General features: G+C 38.6%; 1 protein-coding gene across 2 annotated transcripts in view; it reads right to left on the bottom strand.

The window, feature by feature from the left end:
* LOC131793235 (atrial natriuretic peptide receptor 1) overlaps nt 1–22,099 on the bottom strand; it is a 40,992-nt gene that overhangs the window by 4,558 nt on the left and 14,335 nt on the right. For both annotated transcript variants that reach the window (XM_066170907.1, XM_059110652.2), the window contains exons 3-26: nt 17,399–17,705; nt 16,888–17,198; nt 16,315–16,450; nt 15,116–15,202; nt 14,374–14,526; nt 12,062–12,369; nt 11,001–11,310; nt 9,987–10,375; nt 9,449–9,584; nt 8,784–8,867; nt 8,138–8,317; nt 6,965–7,040; nt 6,729–6,828; nt 6,259–6,333; nt 6,043–6,120; nt 5,583–5,687; nt 5,269–5,340; nt 4,873–5,038; nt 4,129–4,287; nt 3,362–3,545; nt 2,694–2,834; nt 1,875–1,998; nt 1,185–1,253; nt 604–778 (exon numbers count right to left, since the gene is read on the bottom strand). In XM_066170907.1, the coding sequence (XP_066027004.1) occupies nt 604–778; nt 1,185–1,253; nt 1,875–1,998; nt 2,694–2,834; nt 3,362–3,545; nt 4,129–4,287; nt 4,873–5,038; nt 5,269–5,340; nt 5,583–5,687; nt 6,043–6,120; nt 6,259–6,333; nt 6,729–6,828; nt 6,965–7,040; nt 8,138–8,317; nt 8,784–8,867; nt 9,449–9,584; nt 9,987–10,375; nt 11,001–11,310; nt 12,062–12,369; nt 14,374–14,526; nt 15,116–15,202; nt 16,315–16,450; nt 16,888–17,198; nt 17,399–17,705 (3,925 nt within the window). The remainder of the gene's footprint in view (nt 1–603; nt 779–1,184; nt 1,254–1,874; nt 1,999–2,693; nt 2,835–3,361; nt 3,546–4,128; nt 4,288–4,872; nt 5,039–5,268; nt 5,341–5,582; nt 5,688–6,042; nt 6,121–6,258; nt 6,334–6,728; nt 6,829–6,964; nt 7,041–8,137; nt 8,318–8,783; nt 8,868–9,448; nt 9,585–9,986; nt 10,376–11,000; nt 11,311–12,061; nt 12,370–14,373; nt 14,527–15,115; nt 15,203–16,314; nt 16,451–16,887; nt 17,199–17,398; nt 17,706–22,099) is intronic.

A 22,099-nucleotide genomic window follows, 5' to 3' on the forward strand; every position in this document is an offset into this window, starting at 1 on the left:
TCCTCTGATTGAGTTTTCTTCTTTATTCTCCTCACTTGTCTGTTTGATATTGCATTGACATTGTAAGAAGAATTTCTCTCTTCGTCATGGGAGCTAAAGGGTTAACTTTCTTTTTTTTCAAATTAAGCGAAAACCAGCAAGGGTCCTTTGGTTGGTCAAAAGGAGGGATAATTTATAACTTCAGTTTTAAAAATTCGCCTAGGTAGTTCATTTAACTGTAAGTTGAATATTCATGACTTTTGCTCTGAGTCATGGGTTTCGCCCAAGTGTTTGGCATTGAAGAGGTTTTCTTTATTCACTCCGCCCAAAGCAGGTTAATTTTGTTTTCCACTAGGAATTCTTTTTGACTTGTGTGCGTCTGGGTCCAGTTTGTTCAAAGTGCGGATATCCATCGGATAAATCGCTATCCAGTGGATAAGTGTTAACAAAACATACTGCGCTATCCACTGGATAGAGATTTATCCAGTGGATAGCACAGTATCCACTCTTCGATCAACCGGTGCACTAAGTTCTGTTGAAATCGCGATAGAGAGGTAAGTTCTTAAAGCAAAGTGTTTTTTTAAGAACAAACTTTAATTCAAAATTTGACGGATTTTCTCTTACCACTGTGAATTCCTATCCTGAGCTTTAACTGTTCACGAGGCCTGTGATGTATTTTAAAATTATATATCTCTTTACGCATGTGCAGAGCCATGCTTGCTATTTCCCCGGCGTGTTGATGATCATTCCGGATTGGCAGTCCTGAAACTACCATATAAGCGTCACCAATTGTCTCCACCTGAGCATGAATGAGAAAAGAAGACGAATGCAAGATTAACGTGGCATATTTGGAGCAGCTGAGCTTAGTTCATTTCCAATTTTAACTGCCGCCCGAAGCGTTGTTCCCATAGTATCGTCATAAGAATACTAACGTAGCTGATAAAAAGAAAGATATTCAACGTCTTTTCATCTTGGAGAACTATGGCGAAGTTTATCAAGTTCGCCCGTTCTCTCAATTCTTGATCATTCTAAATCCATCTCAGTGCCCTTTTATCTCGTAAATGATGTTGCTTTTTTCCACGTTAATATCGGTAGGTACAGCCGGTTTTGAACAGCTTGGTCCTCTTTTTTTTTAGCAAATGGGCAGTACTCGATAATCAAGAACCAATGAAAATCATGTAATACGAAGCTTATTTTATACCCACCTTATATACGTCGTAATTACTGATGATGTCATCAAACAAAGTATACAAATCATTTAAAAGTTCCACAACCTGAAAAATGATCAAAAAGAGACGAAATGAAATCATTTCGGCAAATTTCAAGAAATCAGCTTTAAGCAATATTTGTGTCAATGAAACAATTTAGACTGGCTTTCAAAATCATTAGAAAGGCAAATTCACAACGGGAAACCAAATCTGCCATTATGCGCTACATAAGCGCCTTATTATAGATATATAAATCAAACCAAGTGTAATGGAGGAAACGAAGTCACCTGTGTTGCTGGCCCTCACTTGATTCGAACGTACACCAGAATAGCAAGGAAAAGGTTGTATTATTATGGAACAGAAATACACCGAAGGGACGGGCATCTTAATACAACCTTATTCTTTTCAAATGGGCCTGCCGATCATTACAGTTATTTCCTAAGATAATGGCTCCGCTGCAGATCCGCTATTACTGAGGAGATCTGCCTATATAGCTGAATCCTAATTTTTTTTTTGTTTTTTTTTGCATCATTCTAAACATCATCGTAAATCGTGGTCGCTGTATACATAATGTAAGGAAAAGTTGAACCATGAGCGCATGAAACTTGCTCTGAACATGCTCATAAAATCCTAATACAATCATAATAACTACGTATATAAACATAAAAAGCATTTCTATTGCCATACCTGAAAAGGGGTGCTCTCCGAAGATAACGACGTAAAACCGACGATATCGCTAAAGAAAATCGATACTTCATCGAATTTTTCCGGCACTATGGTCTTTCCATTAACAAGGTCACGTGCGACAGGTCTACAAATAAAAGTTGTTAAAAGTTGGCTGAAAGAAACTTTTAAGTTATAGAATTACAGATAGATAGAATAAACTGCCTATGGACACTCGCTTTGAAACTAAGAATTGAACATCTCGGTCGAAAGCCAGAAATTTTTTGTTATTATGGTCCTATTAAAGTGTAGTAATGAAAGGGTGTTTTATTGTTCAGTATAATCTACATAGGGTCAAGGACTCCTTTACAGATCTTCCACATGGACTGTTTTATCTTATCATTTATCTTTATTCTTTACTATTGTATAGCAGTTAGTAGCCATTAAATCGTAATAAAAATAAAAAAAATTCAAAATAGCTTATCATGGATGACGACACGACTGAACGTATCACTACTTCCTTTCCCTACAAAAACTCCATCACCAACCAAAGCGTATTTTGAGCAACCCCCGGCTCCTTGAGTGAAAGTCACAGTTTAGGAACACAAAGAGGAATAGCTAATCCTGCCTAAGACGTAAAAACGAAGAACACGGCAGATAGAAGATGAGCGGTTCCTTTCAATCCTAAGGCCGCCTAAATAACTCAATACACCTCTATTATCTGGAATTATTATAAAGAGATGACTTCTCTTCGCAGACGCGGTGTCCGGTTGCAACCTTGTACTGGCTGCTTGTTATTTTCATCATCTATCGAGAATTTATACCTGTTACGTGGATACTTACGGAGGAAGCATTCTGTGCAGGAGATTCTCAGTTTTTCGTTTTTCATCGGCCAGCTGCGATGTTCTTTCCTCCACTAAGCTTTCCAAGTTGTTTGCATATTTTTCCAACATGTTTACCATGTTATCCATTATGTTTGTTTGCCTAAAACGATTTCAATTTATTATATTTAATATAAAATGTTACTTATAGTAAGATCCTACATAATTAGACCATTTTTCATTCTGGAGCCTAAAGTGGCCTTAAAAGCCGTTCTATGGAATGCTACACGGCAATTCCCCTTACAATTCCTTAGAAGCCGTTCTATGGAATGCTACACGGCAATTCCCCTTACAATTCCTTAGAAGCCGTTCTATGGAATGCTACACGGCAATTCCCCTTACAATTCCCTAGAAGCCGTTCTATGGAATGCTACACGGCAATTGCCCCAAAAGAAGTCTTGTGTGACGTCCCAAAGTACGCCCGCGATCGAGACAAACATTTTTCCAAGTTCGACGCACTAAATATGTGATACTATAGGTATAGACATAAATTGTTAAAAAAAAAAAGGGAGCAACGCCAAGACATTATAAACAGTCTATAATCTCTTGATAACACTAAGCCTCCAATCACAATTATAAAGAGACCTTGGGAAAATCAAATTCTACGACACTGGCTGAGGCTGAACATACCTTCCAACAGACATTTTTCGGATTTGTCTCTTCAAATCTTCAAATTCAGGTCTGGCTTCGGGTTGTTCGTTCCAGCATTTTTCCGTCATTTGTATCAAACCAGGGACTTCGCATTCCTTCCCAATGTTACTGAGCTTCGGACGAAAAGGTGGGTTCTCATGTATCGTGACTCTCTGAATAATTTCTGGGAATCAGAAAAACATATTTCTTGCAAACTGATAAATGAGACTATCCGTTGCGCTTTCGCAGTGCTTCATGATGTTTAATCAACAGTTCAGCAACGCGAACTCTATAGTAAGCATGCTAATCAGTGTCGTTAAGCGCAAGTAACACGGTAGTCCGTCTCAGACTATCGTTTCTTAAAGTGAGCGAAAATCAGCAGGGTCTTGGAAAGAAGTGATGTTGCTCTTTCCCCGTTCTCCGACATTTATCCTCTTGATCTTTTCCCTACTCGCTCGTTCCGACAAAATAGGTTCCCACAAGAATCTATTTCATGTAAAATTATTTCTTTTCAGAAATTAAGTACTCTTGTATCAGTTATTCCACAGAAATTTGACAAAGTCTGTTTAAAAATCGCTAACTTTGAAATTATCTACTGAAATCTCGTAGACAGTTATTTCCAGCGTTTACCCCCGATTGGCAACGTTTATCATGGGAAAATAGAAAACACGGAGACGAAAGCTTCCTAGTTCTAACAAATCAGTATAAAGCAAATTCTAATAAGGGAAAGAGGACGAAGTTAATCAAACAAGGCAAGAGTTGATTACCTTTTGGTTCAATGTGATAATAAGACATATCAAAAGGCCCTGAACGAGTCAGCAGCTCCTGACAAATGATAGCGAAGCTGTACACATCTCCTTTTTGAGTGCCTCTACCGTGTTGACCTTTGCCCGCGCGCAGAAGTTCAGGTGCAGTCCACATCAAACCTAAAGGAGCAACAGTACGTTGGGCTGATGAGAATCTGCTAAGAGTAGCTCACCTTGTTTACTTCGCATTGAAAATTTGAAATCGAAAGGTCCTAGTTCGAAAAATGGCGGGAACAATGTCTTGTGTACAAGGACAAAGACACTTTTCTCTCGCAGTGTCCCTCTGACCTTGGAGCGTAAAAGAGCACATTTACCAACACATTGTCAGGTTTTTCATATTTGAAAAAACATGCTCCAGACCCAACCACCAAAGTCGGTGAGAATGTTCGCCCAATGGCAACTTTCGACCGCGTTGGCCTGAGAAGAATTGAAAGTTTTTGAGTGATATTCGCTCAGGCGAGGAAATTAACCTCACACGAATAACGACTCTGCCAGATACTCGGGCTAAACGAAGGACATCATCTCTTATTCTATTTACAAACATTTCTTAACCCTCCTGAAATTGGGGGAAGAACATTCTTTCCATTGACATGATACTAGTTCAGTATTATCTGAGTGTTGGTTATCGGCCTCGAAGATGCAACAAGCCTCAGGCGAAGGAATGCATGAATTAGCCTTAAGAGTTAACAGAAACAATAAACGTACGGTAGAACTTTGCGTAATCTCCTTCATCTCGTTTAGCTTGATTTGCCTTGAACTTTGTGAGCCCATAATCAGTAATCTTCAGGACCCAGCGGCCATCCACTACACAGTTTGACGACTTCAGATCCCCGTGTGATTTTATGTCTGTGCTGTGCAAATAAGCCATTCCCTATGACAAGAAACAGGTCGTTTAGATGAAGGAACCTCTGACAAATATTTAAAAGATTTGACGAAGTTTTTCCTTTGGAAGAAGCGTTAATTTCTAACCCGTAGATTTATTCTTTCATTTTCAGTCTGCAAACGATGGAGTTTGTTTACCCTGGAAAAGTTTCTAACTCGCGAAACCTACTCAAAACTTCATGGCAGTACTCCTATAACCACGTGACCAGATATGATTACCTTCACAACGTCTGTCACCAATGACGTCACAAACATGGTGTCCAGTTTCACGTCTTCGTTTTCAAGAATGTCCTAAAAGAAATTTATAGCTATTAAAACCCTCTTTTTTAGTACAATACAACAGTTATACGGATCTCTGTTTCTATCCTGAAGCTATATTAGTTATATAAAGAACGTCTCTACGCTCTCGAGAGCTCCGAGTTATAACTTTCAACAGATAAGCGCACCCTCCAGGAGGAGGGAAACTTGGATGAACAGCAGAAATATTTATACACTAACGTTCGTTTAAGTTAAACAAGGCTACCGTAGTTTACCTGTAAGCTTCCTTTTGGTCCATACTGGAACAAGATGCAGATGTTGGGGGTGTCTACGCATGCGCCCATGAACTGTGCCAAATTGTCATGATGGACATCGCGCATCTGCAATATGATTAGTTTGATATAACAGTTGCGTCTCTCCTAAGAACTACTGATAATGTCAAACTGAGTGAAGGGGTCAAAAAGAATTGTGTTAAATTCAATCCGGGATTGAAATTATCTCACGTTCATTTGCTTAGCTTGTGATTGCCCTTGAGACTCAACCAATGCAATGCAAAACTAAAGAAACGCACTCTGAATGCAAATGCGTGATATGAACATCCAGAAAATGCCTAGCAATTTGTAAAGACTTACGTGTGTCTAGAGCACAGTCCAAGTTGTCAAAATTGATTAAACAATTGTGCTCTAAATGTTTGAGATACTCAAACCTTTTTGGTTACTTCTCTCTAACTCTCACCTGCTTGAGCTCCATTCTGATCTCCCTGTTCAGTTCCAAGTTTTTCTTGCTGACTTTCTTTATAGCGACTGTATTACCCTGATGATAAAAATACTTTGTCGAGTTGTTTACAGCATTAGAACTTTCTTCGAATTACTCTTAACTAACAAAGATGTCTTTCTACCCTTGTGCGCTGGTCAAAAATTTGAACTACCAATCTACAGAGTAATAACTCACCCTCCAAGAGCCGACGAGTGTGAAGAGTTGGCGTTGATTGAGGTTATCAAAGCTCTCAGTGGAAACCAAGCTAACCTAGAAATATTTGAAGTTCAGGAAACGAGTCAGTTGGGCACATGAAAGCCTGTCTGTCTGACCAACTGACTGACTGACTGACCGAAGTGACTCACTCACTCACTCATTGACAGGCTGACTGACTGACTGACTGATTCAGTGACTGACGGACTGACTGAGCGACTGGCTGACTGACGGACTGACTGACTGAGGGACTGACTGACTAGCTAATCTGACTGACTGGCGACTGATTGAATGACTCTGTTGACTGAATATGACTGACCACTCACAACTTATTGGCTGACTGACGGACAGTGACTCACTCACTCACTCACTCACTAATCGACATAAGATCGACCGAGCGACCTGTTTATGATCGGCTGACTGGTCTACCGACCGCTAGACCTGTGTTTTACCTGGCTGCGTAGAGATCCTGGTTGTCTCGTCCTTAGAGAAATTTCCTGATAGCTCACTCGCCAAGAATTGCTCGCGAGTTCTTTCTCAAGTTTCTGTTTTCTGTGAGACAAATAATTATAAAATCAAAATGTTTTCATTCGTTCCATCACAGAACCTCAATAAAAATCAACCACAAAAAAATTAATGCACCTACCGAGTATGATTACAAAATGATAAAGAAACAACCTTACTATACCTGTAAATGATGGCTCCAGCAATCAGAATGACTACCACTATGACACCAAGACAAATGGAAACTATCTCCGCCACCGCTGTAAAAAAATAAAAATTTACTTTATTATGAACTCTCTTGAACTTGCAAAATAAAAATACTCACAGCAAGGAAGGCAAGAGGTACGTTCGTACAAGGGTACGTTCAACATTTAACAAATAGATTCCGTGTTACAGTGTGTATGTTCAGTAATAGATCACAGATGACGTCAAACTGTGGTAAGAACAACAAAGGGACCAACGAGGCGCAGCCGAGTGTGTCACTGATGTTCTCACCACGTTTTGACGTCTTTTGTGATTTATTGCTAAACAGACCCACGGCAACATGGAATCTATTTGTTTCATGTGATAAATAGAGAATAATATATGAACGCGCCTAGGTATGGAATTTCTCTTCGAGTTGAATACAAGATTAGAAATTTCATATCTACAAACAACCATGTATTATTTTGTTTATCATATAGGCCCAAAGCATTTTACCGACGAGAAAAGTCGACTTTATTAATGAATGAAAACGAAAGGATCGACATTCCGAATAAAGCGCGTTTGCGCGCTCAAGATGGACATATGCGTTGAATCACGACAAATATGAACAATGGGCCTAATTTTCAATGTACAAAATTCTCAGTTATTGACTCATTCCTTCTCGACCAGAGAAATCTTTCACGTACACGTCAACATCCGCCTGTGGCAAATATAATTCCAGTTGTCGATTTTCGTTCTCAGTGGCGAGAAATACCATTACCAAGGTCTTTCGGTTTTTCTTTTCGTATTTTGGTTTTCTTCTACTTCTAGGAAAAGTTTGAACGTCACTGTCTGTAATTAAGCGATACGGATTTTTTAATGTTTTAGCAGCCATAATCTGAAAAAAGACAAACGACCTTGGATTGAGAATGGTGAAGGCTTTGCCGTTCGTTCATTAACTTGACTGAGTGTCGTGGGTGAGGTGTCAGCAGCTGATTGGCGGTATCAAACACACGTGAAAAAATACCGTATTTTTTCAAGTGTGTAGTTACGGCTTTTCTCAGGGCTGGAAATCCTTGTATAACACCGTAGTTTATATGATAAAAATATACAGTTTTGTTAATGGTAAAGCCATCTATGCGTTTTATTTCTCTGCATAATAGTTGTAACTTACATAGCTTTTTTTTCACCTCCACGGGACATTTCTCATTTTCAAAACCACATTCTGGAGCATCAACAGGAGCTTTGTCATTGATCCACGAAATGGTGGCGTTCGGATACAGGTCGAAAGAAATTGTGTTGTTTTTATCATCCTCTACTTTAAACATTCCTCTGTTTTCAAATCTTGGCTCTTCTAAATAATAAAAGAAACAACACGTCCACAAGTAAAATACAGTTAAAGACAAAAGCTCGTCTTGGTTCCAGACGATTTTGCCAAATACTTAAACCGAAGCAAATAATCCAGCAGCTTTCCTATAATTTCTCCATTTACTTCTTCGAACGATTGAGGTTTCTATGAATTGAAACCGTCGACACTCGAGCCTCTAATAAGAGGTTAAGGATCGAAATTCTTCTTTCGTTTTTCTGTTTGCAGTGTGTAAAATGTGTATCTCAAGGTAGACGTTTCTTCATGATTGCAATCTTTGGGCAAACTTGCTCCACTTTTGGCCAATCAACGAAACGCAAGAGAGCGCCAGCATCATGCGAAAGAGATGGTTGGCTTAAGCGCCCTGACTTTTTCAGCGAAATGGAAGGAGTGAAATAGTTCGGACATATTTCATGGAAGCTGAAAAGTTTAAGTAAAAGAGGGTCTATCATACCGTAGTTTTCATTGAAGTCCATTACTGTGAGATTGTGTTGCACATCTCCGTTTTTGTCGAGAAATATATCATAGCCAAGAATGCCTGGAAGGAAAAAACGCTTGTGCGTGAACTTGTGAAACAGTTAGCGAATAATTGTGAGCTGGTAACGTTGAGATTGGAGTAGTTAAAATTGATTGAAAAGGTTAACTGATTTTGAAGAAATGTAAAGGGTTATAGAGGTCCTATGCATGTCAACGTCTCGTGGTCAAAACATTGAATGTTGGGCTCTAGTTTGTCCTAATTGTCGTCGTCTGAGAAAACGTCGTAATCGTGTTAGCTGCTGGAGTTGTCGTCGTCGCAATTTTCTTCATTAAGGTCTTTGTATCTTTTGCCCTCGAAACTCTTTGTCGCTCGAGTCGTCGTTGTTGTATTAGTCGTAATCAGTATAGCCGACGTCGTAGTATCTGTCCTCGTTGCAATCCATATGGTTGTCGCGCAAATCTTCGTTTTGGTATTTGTCTTTGTCGTTTACATCGTTCGCCGTAATGTTCGCCGAAGTTCGTCACATTTGTAAATCCATGCAGCTAGCTGCAGGAAGGTTCAACGTAGCCCGACCGACCAAAGATGGTTGGTTGCACGGCAGTCCAAAACAAATCTAGTCATTTCTGCTTGGTCCTACTTACTGGAATATGATTTGCCATATAGAACACTCATCACTGCTCTACCATCAGTAGCGTTCTTTCCTTCAGAAATTGTCTTATTAACTCCAATAGCATACAGATACGTCGCGTCGTAAAGGTAAGCCGTCTGGATAGGGGCCTGATAAATGGAAAACAACAGATAGATTAGAGACGTGTCACTGTAAAAGTCCTCTTTACGATTAACTAAAGAATTTACTCTGGTTTATTGATCTGTCCTGAGAAGCTTGAGATTTGGTTTATGATCATCAGATAGTAAATGCAAAACGCTTGGACTGTCAAGCGCAGCCAGACAATAGAGTGCTGTAATGGATGAAAAAAAAATAAAGGTTTAATTCGCGCCCAGTGGTGGATCTAATAATTTTGGACAGGCTTTTTCACGCTGAAAACACAAATCCTTTAACACTGTACCTTAAATAATTGGAACTGTTCAACTGCTCACTTATTGACATTATGACTGACTAACTCTCCCCTCCTCTTAATAATAGTGATAGTAAAATCTGCATTTCCAGAATACTTATACCTGTCTGTTAAAATTTGGATACTTGACAGTTCCTCCAAGCAGTTGATATCCCTTATAAACATCACTACAGAATGGTGGCTCAGATATCCGATGTTTCATTTCAATTGTAAAATTCTCATACTCCTCAATCTTCAGAGTGTTAAAAACCATGAGTAACATCGATTTGTACGCGTCGTAAAACTCCTTTTTCTCTTGCTCGGAGAGAGACTCCGTCGACGTTGACGTATACTTGCCATCAAACAAAAGAGCTGGTTTTGCTGCATATCTTTGAACCAGGACAGGATCCAATAAAAAAGAAATGAAGGCGTAATCTCCATTGTTCATTCCCAGTTTAGAGGCATAGTACATTGCCTCTCTCACAAGTCTTTGTTCCATGGCAAGTATAATGACTGAAAAACAGAGAAAAAATTCTCAAAAGTGAACCAAACCTAAAAAAGGAAAGAATTCATAGGATCTTAGAAAGGGTCTGCTCAAAAGTCACAGGACCCTTTCTACCCTTAAAGCGACCTGAAGCGACTAACAGTCTTGCGTCTCATCCCTTGATTCGATACCAGTCCACCGCATCATTTCGTCAGATTTCACAAGACAGTTCTCGTACTCTCCTGGGTGGAGAGAGGCACTGTGAGTGTTGAGTATCTTGTCCCAAAACACAACACAATGACTCAGCCTGGGCTCGAAGCCGGACCACATGATCTGGAAACCACCGCACTAAACACCACTGAGTCCTCATTTTTAATACCAACAGTCAATTCATAATTTCATTCACCCGTTACTAAACTGATGTGGTTCCTCCAGAGTTTCATCTCATGATCTTGAAGTGGATCAAGTTACATGGGTGTCTTCTATTTCATTAGTTATACTCTTCGCAGCCGCCCATTTCATGGTATTTTATTGAGTGATTTGAACGCTTCAAAAACGTCTGCGCAGTTTTGGCATGCACGCGCCTCGCTCTTCGCGTTCTGACCCAAACCTGTTTTAACAAAACGTAAGCGAATTGAAAGATTTTACACTTACTTCTGGCTTTGTTTTTGCTTTGACTTAAAACTTCTTTGAATTGTTCGCCATGTTCTTTTGCTCTATACAAACGATAATACGGTACTCTACTGTGCATCGTGACTGTTTTTCCAACAGAACCCAAAAAAGACTCTAAGAAATCTGCCCTTCGTTTCCAGTCGTGCTCCTCCTCGCTGATTATTCCGACCAGGTTCCACTTAAAATAGTTCATGATCGCCGACACCGACGGACCAATGCTATTGTCGCCGAAGATGGTTCGTGCGAAGGTCGGATAAAGCTGTTTATCGGAAACCGCGTTTGATGTGCACAGCTTGAAAAGGAAGATAAAAAAATCGGTAAATTTTAGGCTACTAGTTTCAGTTTTTTCCGATTTTGTAGATAGCCTTTGATCTGAAAATTAAGTTCCCGCTGTCAAAATTCCGCGGCGAAAAAAAAAGGCTGAAAACTTCACTATTCAGAGTCAAAAGAAAAAATCTTTACGCAGGCCATATGTCAAATTGTACTCCTTGAGAACTTACTACTGAAAATATCCATATACGAATCATTTACCACGTATTTCCCTCACATCTTACAAAAAAGCTAAGTTGGTGCGTTTTTCTCTGCATTTACGTTATAAAGATAATTGCTAAAACTATTCACCTGCAAAAAAATTTTGTCGTGTCAAACCGCAAAAGTTTGCACCCGCTAAAAATTTACCAATGCTAAATAAACCTCTCGCAAAATTTTCCACGCAACGCGGTAGTTTCTGATTTATGTTTACAAAGTAAGCACATAACGCACTTTAAAACATACAGTAAAATGGAATTAAGGTGAATGATACTTATACAAATTAAACAAATAAAAAAATAATCCGTGACTGAAGTAGGATTTCTAAGCAAATAAAGGCAGGTAACTTACTCCTTTCAAAAAATTGATCATGAATTCAGGAATAAGTGTTGAGTTTCAATGAACCGCTGCACTATCCTTATATTCTTTGATTTCGCAAATATATGGGTCTGAAAATTTCTAAAAAATAAATTCGTTGTTTACCAAAGCAGGAATAGAAAGGAATAAATACTTACATGCGAGATAACAGGCAAATTTAGCGCCGCCGCCATTCTTGCTTGTGTGTGACAATCGCAACCGAATCCAATGAAAGCGTCCACTTTCCTCTCGAATTGACTGATAAGTGCATTTATTGACTTCTCTTCCGAGCATTCTGAGTCATCCCATACGAATCTGAGGCGAATTCCAGGCAGAAGGTTGGGATCCTTATTGATGTTGTCTACAGCGATAGTGATAGCAGAAGCGTAGAATTTCCCGTAGAGGGCGCGACTGCCACCAGGTGATGCAGAGTAAGGAAGAATCAGGCCGATCGTTAAATTTCCTTCTGTAGATGGACCAGGACAGGAAGACCCAATTAGAAATTTTGAAACGAAAGAAAGAAGCAAATGTGCTTTGAAATTCAATAAACTGTTCATATTCGAAGAGGGATTTTGCAAAACCACTTCAATTAGGTGAACAATGAAGTTATAGAGTGAGTGTAAGGTCATTACCAGCCACACAAAATTCAATTCCTATTGCACGGAATTTGATTATGACATCTCTTGCTTCGGTTTGAAAGGATTCTGCCCTCTGTGTTATAGGTAATATTTTTACTTCAAAACCATTTGAAAGAAAAACACCTGTAATATTCACTTATCGTGACCGGGGGGTCTGGGGGGGCGGCTTAGTAAAAGCGAAATTCGTGCTGATATACAATTATCACCAGGCCGGAACATTATGACTTTGAATAAAGGAGCTATCCTGTGAAAACATCGGGTAATTTTTTTCTTCACAGCGGTAATGATTACCATTACGTGAACAAAATTGATCATTACCAGTAGAAGTAACGGATAAGAATTTGGGGCATATTAAATACTTTTCATGCTAGTTGTGGAAAAAACCTAAAATTATTCCATAAATGGCAAGGCTTTCTTTATCTTCAGCTGAATGTCTCCCTCGGGAGATAATTTCTTGAGAGGGCAAAACACTTCATTGTCATTGAAACTGAGAGATGCCATGTTGATTAAGTAATATAATATAGAATCTGTTGTGAAGTTTCAAGTTTTGCAAATTGAATTTTTTCCGAAACAATATGCAATCAACAGAATTGTCGTTACGCGCGATTATAATCTAAAACGGTATTTTATCCGCGACGAAATTTAATCAGTGATTCTGTAGACCCTCTGCATGATTTCCAAATTTTTTTTAAAATTGCAAACGATAGATACCATAATGATATGCAATATTATTTTTAGAATTCATCATTTCAAAATTAAGCTGTAAACAATACTGAACTAGACATGAACTACGTATCGACTTCAAACCAAAAACATAAAATAACGAAATGTACTGATGAATTAAATCTCATTTAAATTGGGCACCAAAACAGATCTCGACGGAGCATAAATAATCTGACTGTAAAAAAAATAACCGAAAACGAATAAAACACTATTAAGGCCTGAAAATGAAATTAAGCAAATCAAGATTTTCATAAAGCAAGCAAATAAAAACACGTTTTAATGTTAAAATTTATAAGCACCTATGTTGCTTAAACAATCCAAAAAAAAACCTGTAAATGATGTAGAAAGGAATTTATTTAACCAATTATCAAGACAGAAACTTTTTTTAAAGCCTATATTTACAATTTGAATTATCTGGGCCCAGTCTTTCAAAGGGTGGATAACGCTATCCAACGGGTAAACCGCTACTCTGACGATAAAAAGTGACAAATAGTAATGCGCTATTCAATGGAAGGAGATTTATCCAGTGGATAGCGTTATCCACCTTCGAACAACCGTGGAGTTGACTGAGCAGGTTGTCAAGCCCATGGGGCCGATTGATTCCCGAAACATTTGGGGATAAAAGCCGTCTAAGTGGGACGTCGGCCCAAGGCGCTAAAAACATCGGCGATGCAGAGGTTTCGACGGATTTTTAGATGAATGGATGGTTAGATAAGGGGAGGAAAGGATGGAAGAAATTATAGATATTAGCGAGCAGAACATTGCGAAAAGCAACAAACACATAGAGAAGGACGACTCATAAACAGAAAACACACTGACAGCCTGTCACCCAGATGACTCGCAGGAAGGGGGCACTAATGTATGGCTGAACACTTCTTAATCACATTAAAAGAAAAATCAACTTTTAGAGTACAAAGTTTGAAAGTGTTATGCTGAAATTAATCAAACCAGAACTGTTTCAATAGGTCATTTCCGAGATCTAAACAACCTCATCTTTAAGTTGAGGCAGACTGTTCAACCTCAAACTGAAGAACATCACTCTTATCCACGTTTTAAGAGAGAGTTTTTGGTTGTTTTGGAAACGGCTCATGAACAACTGTAAGCCTTACCGTTATAGCACCTGGCGTCACATGACCTGCACTGCAGTACATCAGAGGAAGGGGCGGAACTATTATTTGGCCAAATAATCGAGTCATTGCTCAAGAGAAGCTTGTACTTTCCTGTCTTGTCAACAACAAACTCTCCAACCTGCTGGAACATTCCTGAACAGTAAAAAAAACGCTTAGATAAGTATTCAATAAATATTTTGATATTCTTTTCTTCTTTAATGCTGTATTAAACGGGGGCTGTTCTGTTGGAAAAATACAAGCAAAAGGAAGGGATGTTGTGGTTGATCATTTTAGTTTCAGTGAGGTCGATACAACCTATTTCTGACCCTTACTCCTTAAAGGGCAAACGGTAAATATTTCACTTTTTGTTATCTGCTTTCTGTCGTTTGTGTGCCAAAATGAAATATTTTCATAACCTGTGTAGATTACATTGTTCATTCCCTTTCTCTATAGCGGTTACTAACATACTTAAACTCACAATCAAGACAACATTTGGTGCCTTTTGCCCGTTTCGTTAAGATTGTTTGACGGAAAATTTAGCGGTATAAGAACTTCCTCAGTAATCTCAGGGCGACCCTTTTCATCGTGTTTAGAGTAAAAAGGAGGTTAACAAACTAGACAGCGAGTGATCAAGGAGTGATTTCTCCCAAAACTGACCATTCCCACCCACCCCGAATCTAAATCGTAATTCCCCCCCCATCTGATCTCCCCTAACAGTTAGGCATTCTCCTCTGATGCTTACCATTATTGTTTTCTCGATAATCCATTAGCACCACGCTGAAATCTGCATCGCCGTTTTTGTTGATATATCGGTCATAGCCAAGAATACCTCGAAGATATGACAATGATTTGGAGGTTAATCAATATTTAGTTTATGCATGTATGATTGAAAATAAAAGATTTCCACCGAGAAACAGAGATAAAGTATGATTATCTTTCCTCGAAAAGGGGAAAGAAAAGGAAGCGTCTGTCGTCCAAGTTCGTGAAACCGCTCATAATTAATGCCACTGAAGTTATTTTAAGATTGTTTCCCATAAAACCTCGGAGGACCAAGAAACAATTTGACCCCTTAACTCCAATGAGTGACCAAGACAGATTTTCTCCTCAAAATATCAATGCAATATCATACAGACATGCAAGTGATGAGAACAAAGAAGTAATCAATTAGGGGATTATTGGTTGATCCAAAACCAAATTCTCCGAACTAAAATCATAAGCATTGTATGGCAGACAGGAAGGAGAATTACTAATGAGATCTTAGGAGTGAAAGGGTTAACCGGAGCTTGCTCGTGTGGAGAGCCCGTGCAACTTCTGTTCCTTCTCCTCGAAAGGTGCAAGAAAAGCCGCGGAAGTCTGGAGACAAATTAAAAGGGATTACCTTTGAAACTAGACTAATTAAGGGACTGGTAATTATTGATCGTCTGGGGAGAAAGGGGGATGGAGTTCGGAGGATTTTGTTTGTGTCACGACAAAATTTACTTGGTCCTCCGTGCGGCTCTGTAATACTCTAAAGATTCCCCCCCCTCCCCCCCTTCATAATGGTTAATTTTCTGTAGTAGTCCCCCCTTAACCCTTTACCTCCCATGAGTGACCAAGAGAGAATCTCAATACAATATCAAGCATAGAAGTGATGAGAATAAAGTAAAATATCAAGTAGGGGATTATTAGTTGATCTAATACCAAATTCTCCAAATTGACACCATAAGAATTGTATGGCAGACAGTAAAGAGAATTACTAATGAGATCTCAGGAGTTAAAGGGTTAATACTCTGTTGACAACGGCTAGTCCCCCGAGCGATGAAAAATTATCGGTCCCTCATGATTACGTATTAAGCATCCTAGCTTATGGAACACTTATCGCACAGCTACAATACGTCTCTTCAGTTTCATGTCTATGTCAAACTCTCTTTGGTCTTTAAGATGTTTCCCTGGTGTACTTACTTCCAAATTGTTGTCCAAGCATCTCCTTTATAATTTTCTGGCCATCTGAAATTTTTCCTCCATTGGTTAAAGTTTTATTCAAGGCAACGGCGTACTGAAAAACCGCGTCATACAGGTAGGCTGCTTGTATAGGAGGCTGTAAATGAAGTTAAAAGGATGTTGAAAGAAATTTTTGTGAAAGGACGGTCTAGTGTTGTCAGAAAACGAGATATAGTATTACATTGCAATTATGATTTATTTTGAAAGTCGACGCATGTTATCCGATAGTTATAAGATTGTGGCTCCCAGATAAACTGCCTCGACGGTAATTGGCCACTAAGCTCGTAACTAACCTGTAAGAGAAATACTTGTAACAGATGTTGCTGTTCTGTAGATTAATTTATATGTTCTGTCTATTGCCAATTGGTTATGGTTGTTTTGTAAAAGTAAATATGGCTGTAAGTGTATAACTGAGCTAATACTAAAGCAATCCTGAAATCATAGTAATCCTGATCGCCTTGAATCATAACTTGATTAAGTGAATGAATGAATGAGCGAGAGAGTAAATAACAAAATTGAACATCCTACTCTCACCATGTTCCCTGAAGACGCAGGGCTGTCAAATGGGAATTTTGAACTTTTCTTTTTCACATCGTCTGCGAAGGCCAAGTATTCCTTGCTTACGTTGTTGTTCAAAGAGATTAACAGAGCTGATTCAAAGACTGTCCCAGTTGTGTTTTTTGAATCACTTTCCCATGATTTTGACAAATTACCCGTCTTGTTCCCAGTAAGGTCTAAATCCAGCTCAAACATGATGAATGCAAAGCGACCGTCATTTAAACCAATTTTTCCGGCGTAATTCAGAGCTTGGCGGGCATAGGCGTAATCCATAGCTAAAATGATGACTGTGGGGTGAAAAAGGACGTGATTATAAGCTAGCAGTCAGATAATGAATTTAAGTCAAAGAACCTTTTATAGAAGCTTATAAGGGTTGACTCAAGTTCATGTTTAATTGCGAATATTTTGTTGCTAAATGGTCTAGAGGAGGTCAAAATACTTCAATAACAACGGCACTTTTCTTCCTATCTGTACAAGTAAAGCTTACTTCGAGACTGTTTCGCCACTGTCACAAAAAGTTCTTCAAATTCGGGTAACAAACTGGAGACGTTGAAATGGACACCCATCGTCAGGGTCAGATTGATGCCCACTGCCAAGCCCCCGTTTCTCAGGTCGCTCTCCAACGCTTTCCAATGAGACCATCGGTGATTGGTTTGAGCGATTATTCCAACGCGAGTCCATCTAAAATGCTCCATTAGTGCGAGTAGCGGCGGAGAAAGTCTGCTAATTGGCGGAACTGTCCGAGCGAATGTTGGAAAAAGTACTTTATCAGAGAGATTTTCGTCAATGCACATCTGTTAAGAAGAAAAAACGGTACAAATGTTTAAAAAATTAAAATACAGCAAATGAATTATTCTCCTGGCTGAGTTCGTTTTTCGGTATACGCCTGAGGGTTCGCAAGCGCGTTGGATACAAAATCGGTCCGGGTTCAGTTCGAATTTTGACAAGCATTGCTCATGCGTTGTGCTCCAACTTCGGTTACTCTTTCCATTCAGCAGTATTAAATAAATAGCAGCAAATTGTTAGGGAAACCTATAGGATGCTAGAAGGGGAGGGAGAGGGGGAGGGGGAGAGGGAGGGGGTGAGGGGGAGAGGGAGAGGGGGAGGGGGGGGAGGGCGGAAGGGCGGTAGCCTTCGATGAACTAGCACCCCATCCCAATGGAGTTGCACTAGACCTAGTCGCTATATGCAATTGAAACATGGATAACTTCCGAGAGTGTAGGACGTTATGCGCATGCGGTGTAAAGAACGCCAACGTCTCCAAAGTTTTACTGTTTTGCAGCAAATTTCCTTTCACCGGAACGATTGGTCTGAATTGATTGGTTACTTTCCTGAGCCGGTGCTAACAGACCCATGAGCGACAGCTGCTGAGAAAGAGACTATAATAGCTGCCACTGAATAGTCACCTCCAGGAGTTTATCGCGTATTAAGTAACATGAAGACACCACTGGGATCAGCGTTCCAGCTCTTAGATCAAAATGTTTAGAGGTGTTTACCTATCTAATCTTCGCTAATATAATTTTTCTCTGATGAATTACAGAAATAAATTATTTTTTCTCAAGAACACAACTCCGCTACTTGCCATTCACTAACCAAGACAACTGGATTGTTTGACGCGCTGACAAATCGACCACTAAATCGCCCACTGCAAAATATTTACGTAGGCGAGGTTTAAAAAACTGTCGACCGATAATCTACTACGCGCTTTTCTTTCACAACACAAGAGATGTGTCGGGAATCATTTGAATTCGGTTTTCAAATTTCCGCTTAAACTAAGCTAAATCTAATCTAAACGTTCTGTAATTGGCATTTCAACTCAAGCTGTGTAATTTCCCGTTCATGCTGTTATTTCAAACATAATTCTCTTCTTCGCAAACGTTGCCTGTTCGTTACATTCGAAATCCATTAACTCACAAACGTTTTTAGTGAATGTAATTTATGATCTCAATTAGGTCCTACGTGACTTTCTAAGGTCATCCATTAGAGACAATAAAGCGATCATAATCCCTAAGACTTCGCCGTCGCCGCGTTTAAACGAAAGGATTAGCGGCACCATGTTCATATTTAAACTTTGAGGAACTGAATAGCACCGCTCATTATAATTCAATATAAGGCTCACACTCAGTCCTAACTTCAACTGAAACACGCCTTATAACCCGCCACTACACTTCCAGACAAATCCAGCACACTGTAAACAAACAAGGTAATGGGTTTTAGTCGAGTATAAGAATATCTCCCGTTCATATAGCGTTCAACATTGGCTCGTCAACTTGCTTCGAAACACAAATTTGATTGATCCAGAAGTACACTGTCAATTATTCGCGAAAGACATTGACAACATTTGACTAATAATGCATAAGTGGAAAATTGAAAACAAAAAAGGAATTATGGCCAGAGAGATCACTAATAGGCTCGACGCCCTTAAGGTTTTCTTAAGATAGCAATCTCAGCGTGGGCCGTCTCTAAAATCAATTCTCTAATAAAAATTCCATTCACGCAAAGTCGAAATCATCGGCTAAAAGGTTGTGACACAATCAAAAATGCGATTCAAGGTCTTTTTTCCAAGGGACTTTCTCACTAAAATAGATGGTCTTCTCGAGGATTCTCGTCTTAAATCATATTCACCTCTTTTATCAAATAGAAATATCTTGAATTTTTTTGGTTTGCGAATATGATATGGACAATGGGGTTATTTCCACAAGTTACGGTCTTTAAGACGGAAAATATACCATCGAACGCTAAAAATCCTTAATCAGAGACTTAGCTGTGAAAAAGACTTTACGATATAATTTAAAAGTAAGAATGTTCACAATTTAATTCAAGCAAAATATGTCTGTTGGTTTGTTTTTCCTTTTCTTTGGAAAAATACTGGAAAAAAATTGGAGCGACCTGTCGTTATTTATCTCGATGACTATGAAATTTCACTCCTACTTCCTCTTTAAGTTTACCATTGCTAGTTTACTGAGATGCTTAGCACCGCCATCAAACATCAATCAACCTTCTGTTTTGAAAGAGATCCTTAGTTATTGCCCAGTAAAGACAAATATATTTGTCAATCACTGGGCGATTAAGAGATCATAAAATTGTGGAAAATGTTTACTTTCCAATGAACTTTCCATTCAAAATTTAAAATTCGAGAATATAATTATTCCTTCAACAATCATGAAAGTAATATTAACGCGCAATATTTTCATAGATGGTCTTTTTCCATGATGTTATAACAACATTAAACCGGTCAATATCGGCCATTCATTAGCAAACAGCGGGAAAATAAACAGGAAATGAAGGGCATTATCTTCGAACTCTTTACCAAACAGGAGAGGAAAAAGACAAAAACAAAACAAAAAGCAGTTTGATAATAATGGCCTTTCGTTGATAACACTGTCCATAACTACACCAAAATCTTTACAGAAACCCACAGAAATTTATCATATTGATCGTAACGCTTGTAAAATTGTGCAGGTTTATAGAAATCTTTACAAGGGCTGCTTTAAAAATACGGAGTGAAATTTCTGGACATGAAAAGTAAATTCATATCAGTCAGCAAAGCCTTTTGTTCTTTTGTGTAGACCTGTTTTTAAATATATTCATAAACGTCGGAAAACGATTTCGGCAAAGTATGAACAACAAACGTATTCAAAATTCCAAGTTCTTTACTAATATTATACCAAATAACCGGATGTGTCAAAATTTTTAAAACAAGAATTGTCGGAGATGAATCATTACCGCCGAAAAATGCCAACTGTTTCGGACTTTCCAACCGAGAGTGCAGACAGTACGCAATTTGTAAACTTAACGTCAATTTCGTTGAACACCTCTCCTAGCAAATGAAATATAAAATTTCTTTCAGTGTGGCCTGACTGTCATTTGCACGCAAAATGAATGCGATGCCACCGCTTTGGAAAAGATTTTTGATATACAGTACACATTACGTGAGGTTCAGTCGTCTCACGTGCAGTTTGACACTCAAACTTTAAAAAAGATTATTTCATATAATTACAGAAACGATTTAATTCGACTTTGCGCAGTTTGCTGTCATTAGATGGAAAGTTTAATTTGTAAAATAAATGGCTGTTACTCCTAAAAAATGAAATATCTCTTAAACTAGAGCGGGTTCTAGCTGAGAATGAAACTCAAGAAAATTGATAATTTGAAAGACATTCACAATTATTATGTCTGACATTTTTGTGAGTATCAAGCCGCTAGATGAATACTAGGCAATTTTCCCTTTGAAGTTGCAATGAGGCACAAAAAGCGTGATAGGCATCAATCTGTCATCGACGCGTCCATCTGTGAAACTGTTAGAAAATCTTTATATTTCTGATAGTTGTATCTCGATGATCAGAAACTGTTTTTGAAATCTTCAGTTTAGGTTGTTCAGTTATTCTTTGGGTTTTTATATATATATATTTTTTATTAGTTTGAATCAGTGCTCCGGTCTCCATGGGTAATAACATGATCCAGTCTATAGCAGCCGACCCAGTTCACAATACCATTCGTTTCTAATCAAAAACTGCTCCGGAAATATTACAGCTTAGTGAAATTTATGGTTCTTTTCCCTTGACTCGTTTCAAGCCGTTTCTGAGTAATAACTCAAAAATAATCTTAGCAGTCAATCTATTTCTTTGCAATGTGTGTTTCTCGCAAAAATAATTCATCTTTTCTCTTTCAGCCAAACATAGCATTCTGTTTCACCTTTTCGCGGTATAGAATTACTCAAACTGCTTTTACGAGAGGCTTTTTATTCAAATAACAATTTGAAAAAAACGAAGAGTTTGTGTTCGGTAGCACAAGGAAAAAACGTTAAAATGATCAATATTTTCATCTAAAATTGATAGATAAAGCCTAATTTTAAACATGGCTCTTAAAAAAAATTTATTCAGGCGAGAATGGATTACTCATTTCTGTCACTCTCTCTTCGGCAAGCCGTCGATGTGAGTGTCAGAATACTGTTTTTAATATAGATAAGAGATATTTTAACGTGCCAACAAGTATAATAGTGTGAACAGATAGGCACGTAGCACAAATATCAAGAGTGACCTACACTGAAAATGTTGTTCTTCAGATATGCGGACAGTTCAATTTCTGGTTTCTTGGCAAAATTTCAATTAAATATATTCCGAGTCATCGAAATATTACCGAAGTGTATTTTTGCGAAGAAGTTAAAATTTGCATGCCAGTTTAGTGT

This window comes from Pocillopora verrucosa, chromosome 8 (assembly GCF_036669915.1).
Source record: "Pocillopora verrucosa isolate sample1 chromosome 8, ASM3666991v2, whole genome shotgun sequence".
NCBI lineage: Eukaryota > Metazoa > Cnidaria > Anthozoa > Scleractinia > Pocilloporidae > Pocillopora > Pocillopora verrucosa.